Consider the following 13112-nt stretch of genomic DNA (forward strand, 5'->3'; position numbering starts at 1 on the left):
TCCCCCTACCCTTTCTCTCTCCTCCCCCCTACCCTTTCTCTCTCCTCTACCCTTTCTCTCCTTCCCCCTACCCTTTCTCTCCTTCCCCCTACCCTTTCTCTCCTCTCCCCCCTACCCTTTCTCTCCTCCCCCCTACCCTTTCTCTCTCCTCCCCACTACCCTTTCTCTCTCCTCCCCACTACCCTTTCTCTCTCCTCCCCCCTACCCTTTCTCTCCTCTCCCCTACCCTTTCTCTCTCCTCCCCACTACCCTTTCTCTCCTCCCCCCTACCCTTTCTCTCCTCCCCCCTACCCTTTCTCTCCTCTCCCCCCTACCCTTTCTCTCCTCTCCCCCCTACCCTTTCTCTCCTCTCCCCCCTACTCTTTCTCTCCTCTCCCCCCTACCCTTTCTCTCCTCTCCCCCCTACCCTTTCTCTCCTCTCCCCCCTACCCTTTCTCTCCTCTCCCCCCTACTCTTTCTCTCCTCTCCCCCCTACCCTTTCTCTCCTCTCCCCCCTACCCTTTCTCTCCTCTCCCCCCTACTCTTTCTCTCCTCTCCCCCCTACCCTTTCTCTCCTCTCCCCCTACCCTTTCTCTCCTCTCATGGGGGCATATGCTCAGTCATTAGCCTAGCCGTAGCCTTACCCCAGCCTTCCTGGCTGCGCTGTCTCTGTGAGAAGAGCAGAGCATGGGGAGGGTGGGGGAGACAGCCCTGCAGAGAGCTAAACTCCTCCTCACCCCCCCAGAGCTACTCCAAACATTCCCCGGCCTTCTGTCTGACCTGTCACAGAAATCATCTGCTGTGTGTGTGCATGTTGCTGTGCCCTCTGTGTCAGTCTCTCAGGGTGTGTATGCTCTTTGTGTTTATATAACCTCTCTTTTGAGGACGAACACTGTGCTTTAGCAAGCAAGTTGCTTTAGCTAACTGTGTGTGTGTTATAGTGGCCCTACAGGGTTGTGAGTACAGGAAGCCTTGTTGGTTACATGAGGGCCATACTCTTGGTAAAGTTGTTGGTCTCTGTGAGCACAGATATATTAGCTGCCTGTCTGCGTTCACTGACTTCCTCTACCTGTAGTATAGTCTACTACACGTACGCACCCGAACACAGAAACCAGCTTTCTCACTTCCTGCTTTCATGTTAGCACACTCTAATCTTGTTGATTAGGTTTTGAGGTCATAAATATTTGCAGGTGTTCACACATATGCACACACACGCATAGTCACACTCATATTCTGTATAAAGTAGAACTGTGTCTCCCTCTCAAGTGAATATCTAGCCAACTCTGAGTTGAATGTGTGTGCATGTGAAGAGTTTAATTTACATTTGAAATGATAGTCATTTAGCAGTTGCTCTTATCCAGAGCGACTTACAATAAGTGCATTTATCTTAAGATAGCTAGGTGAGACAACATCAGTCAAATTTACAGGATACGAACATTCAGTTCCAGCTTAACAATGTGTGTGTATATAGTGTTTTGTAAATAACCATATTTTACACATCTTTAACATCTGTGAATAAAAAAAAAATCTGAGAACAGTAATATTTTACACACACAAAGCAATCATTTCTGATGAAAAAAAACACATGGGAAATATTGGTGGATGTAGTGTTTTTGAAATAGTCTTCATGTGTAAATCTGTGTTTCTGTTGTGATTCACTCTGTTCTCAAAACACACTGACACCGCATAGAGTGGGCCAGATAACACACGCACACACATCTCCTTCATTGTTTTTAGCGAGTGAGAACCCAGCACGCCTCCAGTAAGGAGCTGGAAACTGTAGCCATGCCAAATACTACACAGTGATACGTGCCTGTGTCATTCTTCGTCTTCTGATGAGGAGTAAGAAATATCGGACCAATACGCAGCGTGGTAAGTGTCCATACTTATTTTTATTTACTAAACGTGAACACTAAACAAAACGAACGACAGTCCTGTAAGGCTACCAGCTATACAAAGAAACCGCCCACAAACAAGAGAAAATAAACCCATATAAAATATGGCCTCCAAGCAACGACAACCAGCTGCTTCTAATTGGAGGTCGTTCCCAAAACTAACATAGAAATAGAACTAGAAATACGAACATAGAACAATACCCAAAAAACCCAGACAACACAAAACAACACACCTGCCACGTCCTGACCAAACTACAATAACAAATAACCTCTTACTGGTCAGGACGTGACAGTCTCTGGAGACCTCGGGCTGAGACGCTGCGCCGGTTCCGGACTGGAGGGCGACTCTGGCTGCGCCGGTTCCGGACGGGAGGACGACTCTGGCTGCGCCGGTTCCGGACTGGAGGGCGACTCTGGCTGCGCCGGTTCCGGACTGGACAGGTGCACTAAAGGCCTGGTGCGTGGGGCTGGCTTTGGAGGCGCCAAACTAGGGACACGCACCTCAGGACTAGTGCGAGGAGCAGGAGCAGGACGTACTGGACTGGGCTGACGCACTGGAGGCCTGGTCCGTGGAACTGGCTTAGGAGGCGCCAGACTAGTGACACGCACCACAGGGCTAGTGCGAGGAGCAGGAACAGGGTAAACTGGACCCTGGAGATGCACTGGAGGTCTGGAGCATACGGCCTGCACAACCCTTCCTGGCTGAGTGCTCACCATAGCTTGGCCATACTGAGGAGCTTTCACCAATTGCACCGGCCTTTGAACGCGTCTGGGCAATACAGCGCGCATTTCGTCATAGCTCGGTGCTTTCTCGATCTGTTGCTCCCCGTAATAAGCACGAGGAGTTGGTTCAGGCCTATTGCCTGACTTGCTCCAACTCCGTGTGCCCCTGCCTCTCAGGCTTCCTTGCCAGCCGTGTTCCCACATAACATTCCTGGTTTTCTCCAGCCTTCTTCCATGGTCCCTCTCCAGCCAATATTTCCTCCCATGTCCACGACTCTACATAGCTCCTCTGCTGCTCCTTCCTCCGCTGCTTGGTCCTCTTTTGGTGGGTGGTTCTGTCATATTCTTTGTCTTCAGATGAGGAGTAAGAAATATCGGACCAATACGCAGCGTGGTAAGTGTCCATACTTATATTTTTATTTACTAAAGACAACGAACGACAGTCCTGTAAGGCTACCAGCTATACAAAGAAACAAACACAAGAGAAAATAAACCCATATAAATATGGCCTCCAATTAGAAGCAACGACAACCAGCTGCTTCTAATTGGAGGTCGTTCACAAAACTAACATAGAAATAGAACAACTAGAAATACGAACATAGAAATACAAAACATAGAACAATACCTAAAAACCCCTGACAACACAAAACAAACACACACTTGCCACGTCCTGACCAAACTACAATAACAAATAACCTCTTTTACTGGTCAGGACGTGACAGCCTGTGTGTTAGCTTAGGCCTGCAGTGGAGAGACAGTTGATTATCTCTGTAGCCTGGAGTCATATTAAACTCTTGTCTGGTGTGTGCAGGCTGCCCAGTGTGTTGACCTCCATCCAGACCAGTGGCTGGAATGGGCATCGGAGCTGGAGGAGTACACTATTATTGTACCATAGAGATGATTAGAGATGACAGCTTCTTCCTCTTCTACTCCCTACTCTCTCTCTTCTCCTCTATCTCTCTTCTCCTCTGTCTCTCTCTTCCCCCTCTCTCTGTCTTCTTCTCTCCCTCTTTCTCTTTCTTTCTGTCTTTCTTTGGTGCTTACACAAGCAGAGATCAATCCCTTTTTTGCCAATACCTCCACAGAATCAATGCGTCTCATTGAGTGAGACTGGAGCCTAATTCACTGGGCTTTATCGACTCTGGCATGGCAGGGGGGCTGAAATAGAATGGTGAGGGCCTGGTCTGTCAATGTGCTCCTCTTATTTCCCCCTACCACCCACTGTCTCATCTGTCCCCCTCCACAGTGATGATGGTAATGGTGTTGAATCTGCCATCAGCTGATACTGACCTGACAGGAAGACAGGCAGTTCTCTGTCTGTCTGTGGTTACCACTGGAGAGAGACAGACAGCTCTCTCAACAATCTATCAGAATGTAATTAACCTCTCACAGGGGAGATGGACAGGTTCCATCTCTTTAATGGAGGATCTTTCTCCTCTGACAGGGGAGATGGACAGGTTCCATCTCTTTAATGGAGGATCTTTCTCCTCTGACAGGGGAGATGGACAGGTTCCATCTCTTTAATGGAGGATCTTTCTCCTCTGACAGGGGAGATGGACAGGTTCCATCTCTTTAATGGAGGATCTTTCTCCTCTGACAGGGGAGATGGACAGGTTCCATCTATTTAATGGAGGATCTTTCTCCTCTGACAGGGGAGATGGACAGGTTCCATCTCTTTAATGGAGGATCTTTCTCCTCTGACAGAACAACTTCCTTCTCTCTGAAAGACTGACAGAGTCCACCTGATCAACCGTCTGTCAATCTAATTTCTTAACGCTACATTTTTTTAAAAGGCTCTCTGACACGCACGCCCACGCACACGCACACACGCAGACACACATGTTTAGTTCTTCTATACTCATGGGGACCTAAAATTCATTTCCATTCAAAATCCTTTTTTACCTAACCCTAACTTTGACCATTTAACCTAATTCTAACCCTAAATGAATTAATAAATGCTTACAATTCCTCTTTATGGAAGTAGACCTAAAATGAATTTATCTGAGATTAATATCTTCATCATTACTGTGTGTGTGTGCTTGCGTGCAGTGCATGCATCTGTCTGTGTGTTTTTTAGCATGCTTATAAGAGTGAATAATGGCATTCTAATGCAGTAGTAAACAGAAGGGTTATTATACATGTGGAGGTTTATCTCATACAGCTGCAGCACTAAGGCAGAGCACAGCACACATATTACTGTGGCTTCCTGCTCATGCATATCAAGTGTTATGAGCTATGAGACCACATCTCTCCCTCTCACTCTCTCCCTGTCTCTCTCACTCTCTCATTTCAATTTATGGTGCTTTATTGGCATAGGAAACATATGTTTACATTGCCAAAGCAAGTGAAATAGATATTCAACAAAAATGAAATAAACAATACAAAAAAAAACAATACAAAAAAAACTGTAAACATTACACTTACAAAAGTTCCAGAAGAATAAAGAAATGTCATTATGTCTATATACAGTGTTGACATGTTGTGCAAATAGTTAAAGTACAAAAGGGAAAATAAATAAACATAAATATAGGTGGAATTTACAATGGTGTCTCTCTCTCTCTCTCTCCATTAGAGGAAGTGGCTGGGCTGAGCAGGGTGCCATTGCTTGCAGGATGAGAAAGAATAGAGGAGGGGATGAGAGGAGAGGGTGTTTGTGTAGCTCTGCAGAGAGGAGAGAGAGAGAGAGAACTACAGCTTTTCTGCCTGTCTCTGTGAAATGGTTCACAAGCTTATCTGTGTGTGGCTGCAGATGAACTTGCAAATGTCAGAAGCCTGCAGCAGCTGAGGTTTCTTCCCAAGAACCAGGGACTGCACAGGGACACTGCAGCACAGGGACACTGCAGCACAGGGACACTGCAGCACAGGGACACTGCAGCCTGCCCTGGAGCCACTGACCTGAACTACCGCTACCGGATTGTGTTTGTGTGTGTGAGAGAGAGAGAGCCTGTCAGAGTAATTGATGTGTGAGAGAGCCTGTCAGAGTAATTGATGTGTGAGAGAGAGCCTGTCAGAGTAATTGATGTGTGAGAGAGAGCCTGTCAGAGTAATTGATGTGTGAGAGAGCCTGTCAGAGTAATTGATGTGTGAGAGAGCCTGTCAGAGTAATTGATGTGTGAGAGAGAGCCTGTCAGAGTAATTGATGTGTGAGAGAGCCTGTCAGAGTAATTGATGTGTGTGAGAGAGCCTGTCAGAGTAATTGATGTGTGAGAGAGAGCCTGTCAGAGTAATTGATGTGTGAGAGAGAGCCTGTATGGGTAAGCGGCAGTAGCCTGCTAGAGTAATTTGCGTGTGTGTGTGCACCCATTCACGGCTCTTATCAGCTGATCAGTACACACAGCGGTAGGGTAGGAGGGGGTTGAGGGGGCAGTGTGTGTGCGTGTGTCAGCATGTGTATGTATGTGTGTCTGTGAGGCATTCTCAGGTGAGCAGTGCTGTAATTGGAGGCTAAGCTTTGATACTCTGACTCTGTGACACCGGCATGTGTGTGTGATACCGGTGTCAGAGCACACATGACAGGAGGAAGTGACACATCTCTACTTGCGCTCTCCGATTTCCTGAAGCCTCTCTGGTGGAACGAGGAACGCTGTACGGACCCAAATCTAAGCCGACCTCTCCTCTCTCTTCACCCCTGATCCTGTAGTCAAAGCCTATCTGGATACCTACAGACACAGGACTGTGAACCACCGGCAGTGGATGCTTGTATTGAGAGAACTGAGCGATACTTGGACTGTGAGCTTTAGTGGTGTGTGTCCATATACTGAGATACCAAGGGACTGGCTGTGGATGCAGAGGGGATGTGAAGAGCTCTAGGACTGAGCATTGTGAACAGTGTGTGTTGCTGAATGCCTCTACAGACAGAGAATCCCCCCCTTGGGAACAATCAGATTTCCTCCTGCGGCTCTGCTGGGTGTCTATAGGCAGCTCGTATTTAACTCCTAAATGACTGGCAGCAACAGCATGAGCAGCGGCTACTGCAGTCTGGATGAGGAGGGCGAAGACTTCACCTTCTTCACCGCAAAGACCACCTTCTTCCGCCAGCCCAAAAAGCTGGATAAGGTACGACACAGATAAAGAGATGGAGGGAGGGGTTGTGTCAGTTTTGATGTCAACAATATTCAGCTGAAAAAGGAGAAGTGCTGAGTTAAGAGGAAGTAGGCACTAGAGGTCTTCACAGGTCCAAAAAGTTGCATAAATATTTTTAGGAAATATAGAGACCCGTTCTGAACGGACCTGAGGACAACTAGCAAGGTTATTTATCATCAAATACGATTACGTAGTACCCATCTTGACTACATCAAATGTTAGCTAGCTAGGCTGAGGTTGCAGTGCCTTCTGATTCTACAGTTACAAATCACAACAACTCCATTCAGAATATGTTAGCAGCCTACCTGTTAGCTCTTGGTTGTTGTAGCCTATCCTTCTCCTTTAACTTTAATTCCATCTTTTTTAATTCCATCTTCCATTGATTAGATATGTCCTATATTTTGTCACACAAGGAACAAGGCAATATGGCTGTAGCCTATTGCCGCTTTGATGATTGGCCAACAACAAGCTCCACTCTCGTGAAAAGCAAGAGCAGCAGTATAAATTATAAACCGTCTACTGCAGCAGTCATGTTCGGATCTGTACGGTCCCTTCCGTACAGATCCACAGCCCTTGCAGAGCAAGGGAAACAACTACTTTAAGGTCTCAGAGCGAGTGACGCCACCGATTTGAAACGCTATTAGCGCGTACCCCGCTAACTAGCTAGCCATTTCACACCGGTTACATGTGTGACAGAGATCCTTCTGCCTGTGTTCCTTCTGTCATATAATCAATCAGCTATCCATGCAGCCTTGTAGGAGCGGTACCCTCTAGGACAGTTTTTCATGGCTTAGATCTGAAAGGGCTGTATAGGAGCAATATGTTAATGGTTCCATCAGCTGTTGTCTGTCGTTGTTTCCTTAGTAACAGGATAGATAGTTACATAGTCACACACCTGTCCTTGATTGTGAGATTTTCTTCAGGGCTCGCTCACTCTCTCCCTCCCCTTTCTTTTCCCTTAGAATAGTTCACCTGGACAAGGTAACCGTAGCAACAGCGGATCTCACTGATTCTGCTTTGAGTTAGAACTCCGCACGACACACATATACACACTTTCAGTTTTACACAGCGGTGGTGCCATCTTCTGCCAGAGAGGGGAATGTTTGGGGCTTGTTTGTTTGTTCATATGAATAGTAATCAGTTGTATAACTGTCACAGGCGTCGTAAGGAGTGGACCAAAACGCAGCGTGTAAAGTGCTCATCTTCTTAATTTTATTAAAGAAAAAACACTTAAACAAAAGACGAATACAATCCAGTAAGGTGCACAGACTATACCGGAAACAACCACCCACAAAACACAAGAGAAAACTAACCCAACTAAATATGGCCTCCAATTAGAGGCAACGACAACCAGCTGGCTCTAATTGGAGGTCCTACCAAAACCCCAACATAGAAAAACTAGATAAACACAGAAATAGATAATGTAGAACATAAACCAAAAAACCCGAACCACACAAAACAAACACCCCCTGCCACGCCCTGACCAAACTACAATAACAAATAACCCCTTTTAGTGGTCAGGACGTGACAGTACCCCCCCAAAGGTGCAGACCCCGAATACACCTCAAAACAAAAACCACACAAAAAATAACCCCAAACTTAAAGGGAGGGAAGGGAGGGTGGCCACCGTCAACGACTGCTCCCGTGCTACACCCCCCCCCCCCAATCCTCCAACTACGGAGGTGGGTCTGGCTCCGGCCTTAGTCCCCATTCTAACCTGCCCACCCCCGCTGAAGGCTCAGGACTGTAGACCACTGCTGAAGGACCTCGGGCTGAGGTGCGTCGCTGGAGACCTCGGGCTGAGGTGCGTCGCTGGAGGCTCCGGACTGTGGGACTGTCGCCGGAAGCTCTGGACGGGGAACTGTTGCCGGAAGCTCTGGACGAGGCACTGTCGCCGGAAGCTCTGGACTGGGACTGCGCACTGAAGGCCTGATGCGTGGGGCTGGCTTTGGAGGCGCCAGACTATTGACACGCACCTCAGGGCTAGTGCGAGGAGCAGGAACAGGACGTACTGGACTCGGCAGGCACACTAAAGGAAGAGTACAAGGAGCAGGAACAGGATACACTGGGCCATGAACCCTCATCGGCGGTCTGATGTTTGCAACTTGCATCACCGGTCCTGGCTCGATGCTGGCTCTAGCATGACACCTGTGAGGAGCTTTCATTAAGCGCACCGGGCTGTAGCTGCGCACTGGCGATACCGTGCGTATCTCCGCATAACATGGTGCTTGCTTAATCCGTCGCTCCCAATAATAAGCACAGGTGCTCCTTCGTGCCCTTTCCGCCAGTACCTCTCTCTGGAATCTCACGTCAACCTCCTCGCTTGATTCCTTGACTGGCTCCTTTATGCTCCACCGTCTCTCTCCTGTACACCCGGGAAGTTAGGTCAGGGCTCCCCCTGACTTAGCTAAACTCCCCGTATGCGGGGGGCTGCCTCCTCTCCTCCTGAAATGGAGGATATAATACCTCATACGTCCGTCGTTCCCTTTTAGCTTCCTCCAGCTCCTCCTTCGGGCGCTTGTACTCCCCAGCCTGATGCCATGGTCCTTTACCATCCAGGATCTCCTCCCATGTCCATGACTCCAAGTAGCTCTCCTGCTGCTCCCTCCTCCGCTGCTTGGTCCTTAGTTGGTGGGTGGTTCTGTAACGTGCGTCGTAAGGAGTGGACCAAAATGCAGCGGGTATATTTATCTTCTTCATTGAAGGAAAAAAAACTTAAACAAAACAAACGACAAAAACAGTCCAGTAAGGTGCACAGACTATACTGGAAACAACCAACCACAAAACACAAGAGAAAACTAACCCAACTAAATATGGCCTCCAATTAGAGGCAACGACAACCAGCTGCCTCTAATTGGAGGTCCTACCAAAACCCCAACATAGAAATAGAAAAACTAGATAAACACAGAAATAGAAAATGTAGAACATAAACCAAAAAACCCGAACCACACAGAACAAACACCCCCTGCCACGCCCTGACCAAACTACAATAACAAATAACCCCTTTTATTGGTCAGGACATGACGATAACATAGAACTGTAACTGTGTAGCTGCAGATTTACAGAATAGTAGGTACTACCAGAGCCATGGATTTAAATAAATGGCACTGGGTTCAACATGTTTTTGCAGAAAACGCCTCCACACTCTACTCTCACACACCCACTGGGACACTGTTCTCAAGGCTTTTAATGCACTGCATTACCTTCTCTCTCACATACTGTACACACTCGTACATACCCACACATACACACATACACCTACACATACATATTGCAGCGTATGGAGGAAACTGTTGCTGATTAGAACAGAGGGCATAGAGATTCTGTTGTTTTAGAATCAATCATACACAGACACTTACACAGACACTTACACAGACACAGAGGCCTTTGTCAGTGTTATCTTAATACCTGCGGTGCCTCTGCTGTCTGGTTTGGAAAGATCACAGTCACAAAATAATTCAGACCAGGCCCGTGTTTGTCTGTTTGTGTAGTTTGGGTTGCCAGGGTGGAGACTCTTGTGACCCAAAAACAAAGGACCCAGTCTTAAGCCATGACTGAAAGGTACCAATTCCCCATATACTGCAAGAATGATTGCTGTGCTCTAGTACTTCTGTAGAAGCAGTCTCCCTGTACAGGAAAACCACCCTGTCGCCCACTAGCGATTGAATATGAAAAACAGACACACAAATATATACGAAAACCACAGTGTTCCTGTACTCTCTGACATAATCCACTAATGTTTGTGTTGCAGGGGCGGACTGGGACTGAAAATCGTCCCTGGCATTTTTAACACACCAGGCCCCCGTTATTAGCCAGCTAAGGATAATTTTGTACTAAAATCCCAGGTAGACAGGCCCACTGGGCTACAAATTGACCTTCCTGTCTGACATTTGCCCGAAATGCCAGATGGCCAGTCCTCCCCTGTGTGTGTCACTTTACTCATCCTGTTGTCTACAATGGCGCCAGCCACATATCTGGAATCAGCTATCCAAACCCAAACCTTGACCATAATGTGGGAAACCCTACGTCAGGATCTAGGGGCGTTTTCCTCCTACTCCCCAGTCCTACTATTATTCCTCAGCCATTATATTATTTTTAAATATATATACACTACCGTTCAAACGTTTAGGGTCACTTAGACATGTCCTTGTTTTTTGAAAGAAAATCTTTTTTTTTGTCCATTAAATAACATCTAATTGATCAGAAATACAGTGTAGACATTGTTAATGTTGTAAATGACTATTGTAGCTGGAAACGGCTGATTTTTTTATGGAATATCTACATAGGCGTTCAGAGGCCCATTATCAGCAACCATTACTACTGTGTTCCAATGGCACGTTGTGTTAGCTAATCCAAGTTTATCATTTTAAAAGGCTAATTGATCATTAGAAAACCCTTTTGCAATTATATTAGCACAGCTGAAAACTGTTGTTCTGATTAAAGAAGCAATAAAACTAGCCTTCTTTAGACTAGTTGAGTATCTGGAGCATCAGCATTTGTGGGTTCGATTACAGGCTCAAAATGGCCAGAAAAACACCAGTCTCAACATCAACAGTGAAGCGACTCCGGGATGCTGGCCTTCTAGACAGAGTTCCTCTGTCCAGTGTCTGTGTCATTTTGCCCATCCTAATCTTTTATTTTTATTGGCCAGTCTGAGATATGGCGTTTTCTTTACAACTCTGCCTAGAAGGCCAGCATCCTGGAGTCTCCTCTTCACTGTTGACGTTGAGACTGGTGTTTTGCGGGTACTATTTAATTAAGCTGCCAGTTGAGGACTTGTGAGGCGTCTGTTTGGGTGTAAAGCAAGGAGAGACACAGAGAGAGAGACTGTGTGTGTGTATATTTGTGCCTGGCGCTTTCTGATCACAGGAGAAGAGAGTGGGATGAGGGTGGACTGGAGGTTGGAATGGAGGGAGGGGCAGATATAACACTGAATGAAAGTATGAAACCAGAAGCATGCACCACAAAACACACACACACCACGTTCTATGGTATCTGCCTTCTGGAAAAGAGGAAATGAGGCATGGGTTATAGCTTCCACACGGAGTTGTGCCTGTCTCTTCACACCACTCTAATCTCCCAATCTTTCTCCATCCATCCCTCTCTAATGTAATCTCCACTGCTCATTGTTGTCTCAGCTGTGACAGCTCATCTACAGTAGTTCATGTGGCTATCAGAGAGATGGGGAGCTAAGTGTCTCCTCTCCTGTGTGCTTCCTCTACCGCAGCAGTCTGCTCAGGGATCAATGGTTTGGTAGACCGCCATCATACCGCAAGAGGAATTTGGTGTTGCTACGGTAAAGATGTCGTGTCGAACTGACGTTCTGAGACACAGTCTGAGAAGAGGGTGCAGCTCAGGTTAGAGTTAGGTAGTCAAGTATCATGACACGCTCACAGACACTTAAAGGTCTGTGTATTTCAGAATGTTCTCTTTTCTGATGCCCTTCTATGACACTGAAGTGCTGGAACTTTCTGTATCACTTCACTTCCATTATTACGGTTGTGTGGAAAGTTGAGTAAATGTTGAATGTGTGTGGTGCATAGGCTACAGTAAAATGCCTGAATCTATTCCTGGTGTTTCTGGGTGACACTGCAGCCTCGGATGACACTGTGTTTTCCCATTGAGGGGTTCTAGAATGTTCCCTAGCTGTGTAAAGTGTAATCTGCTGGTCTGTGCTGTGTCTGGAAGTATGTGTTTAGAGGTCTCCTCTGTGCCTCTTGTAAAGCTAACCACCATGCCACTCAGACAGTTAAGGTCAGACAGTTGTCCAGTCAAAACAGGGCAGGCCATGGATTGCGTGTGTGTGTGTGTGTGTGTGTGTGTGTGTGTGTGTGTGTGTGTGTGTGTGTGTGTGTGTGTGTGTGTGTGTGTGTGTGTGTGTGTGTGTGTGTGTGTGTGTGTGTGTGTCAAAGGCTGAGAGCATCTGCTCCTCCGCCCGCTGTGACATCCCCCTGAGTGATCACATGACCTTCCCTGTCTGATCCTGTCAACGTGAGAACAACAGCAACAGCTCATGTGTGAGCCATGTCATGTGCACTTTCCCTGACTGTGGATGTTCCTGGGAGCCCTGTGGCTCTGGGTCTGGTTGTGGGTCTTCTCTCCTGGTTCACTTTCTCTGTCCCTGAGCTCTGTGTGGGTGTGGTGGGCCGTGGACCGGCAAGGGTGAAGGGTCAGTATTGTCCTACTACTCCATTGTCACTCTCTCTTCTATAGGAATACACAAAGGGGAGGGAGGGCACTATATTTAGCAGCTAGCAAACATTAAGACACAAACACAGGAATTCCTGAGAGATTTGATTGTTTTCAAGAACTAAGATGTAGTGAAGGAGGATTTTTCAACGGTGACCCTTGAATCCACCACACATTCCTCCAAGCACATCTGTATTCAGACAGTGTGAGGCAGGTGTGTGAGGCAGGTATGCGTCTTCAAAG

At 47.0% G+C, this 13112-nt stretch overlaps 1 protein-coding gene across 5 annotated transcripts in view; it reads left to right on the plus strand.

Annotated features, from left to right (window-relative positions):
- The window catches only part of rassf5 (Ras association domain family member 5), a 53699-nt gene that overhangs the window by 34895 nt on the left and 5692 nt on the right, over positions 1–13112 (plus strand). Inside the window, exon 1 of one of the 5 annotated variants that reach the window (XM_029774668.1) lies at positions 5267–6653. The exons of 3 other annotated variants lie outside the window; for them this stretch is intronic. In XM_029774668.1, the coding sequence (XP_029630528.1) occupies positions 6537–6653 (117 nt within the window). In that variant the 5' untranslated portion in view covers positions 5267–6536. Of the gene's footprint in view, positions 1–5266; positions 6654–13112 lie in introns of those variants that run through there. One more of the 5 variants, XM_029774669.1, reaches the window with a different exon arrangement.

The sequence above is a fragment of the Salmo trutta genome, chromosome 14 (assembly GCF_901001165.1).
Source record: "Salmo trutta chromosome 14, fSalTru1.1, whole genome shotgun sequence".
NCBI classification, from domain to species: Eukaryota; Metazoa; Chordata; class Actinopteri; order Salmoniformes; family Salmonidae; genus Salmo; species Salmo trutta.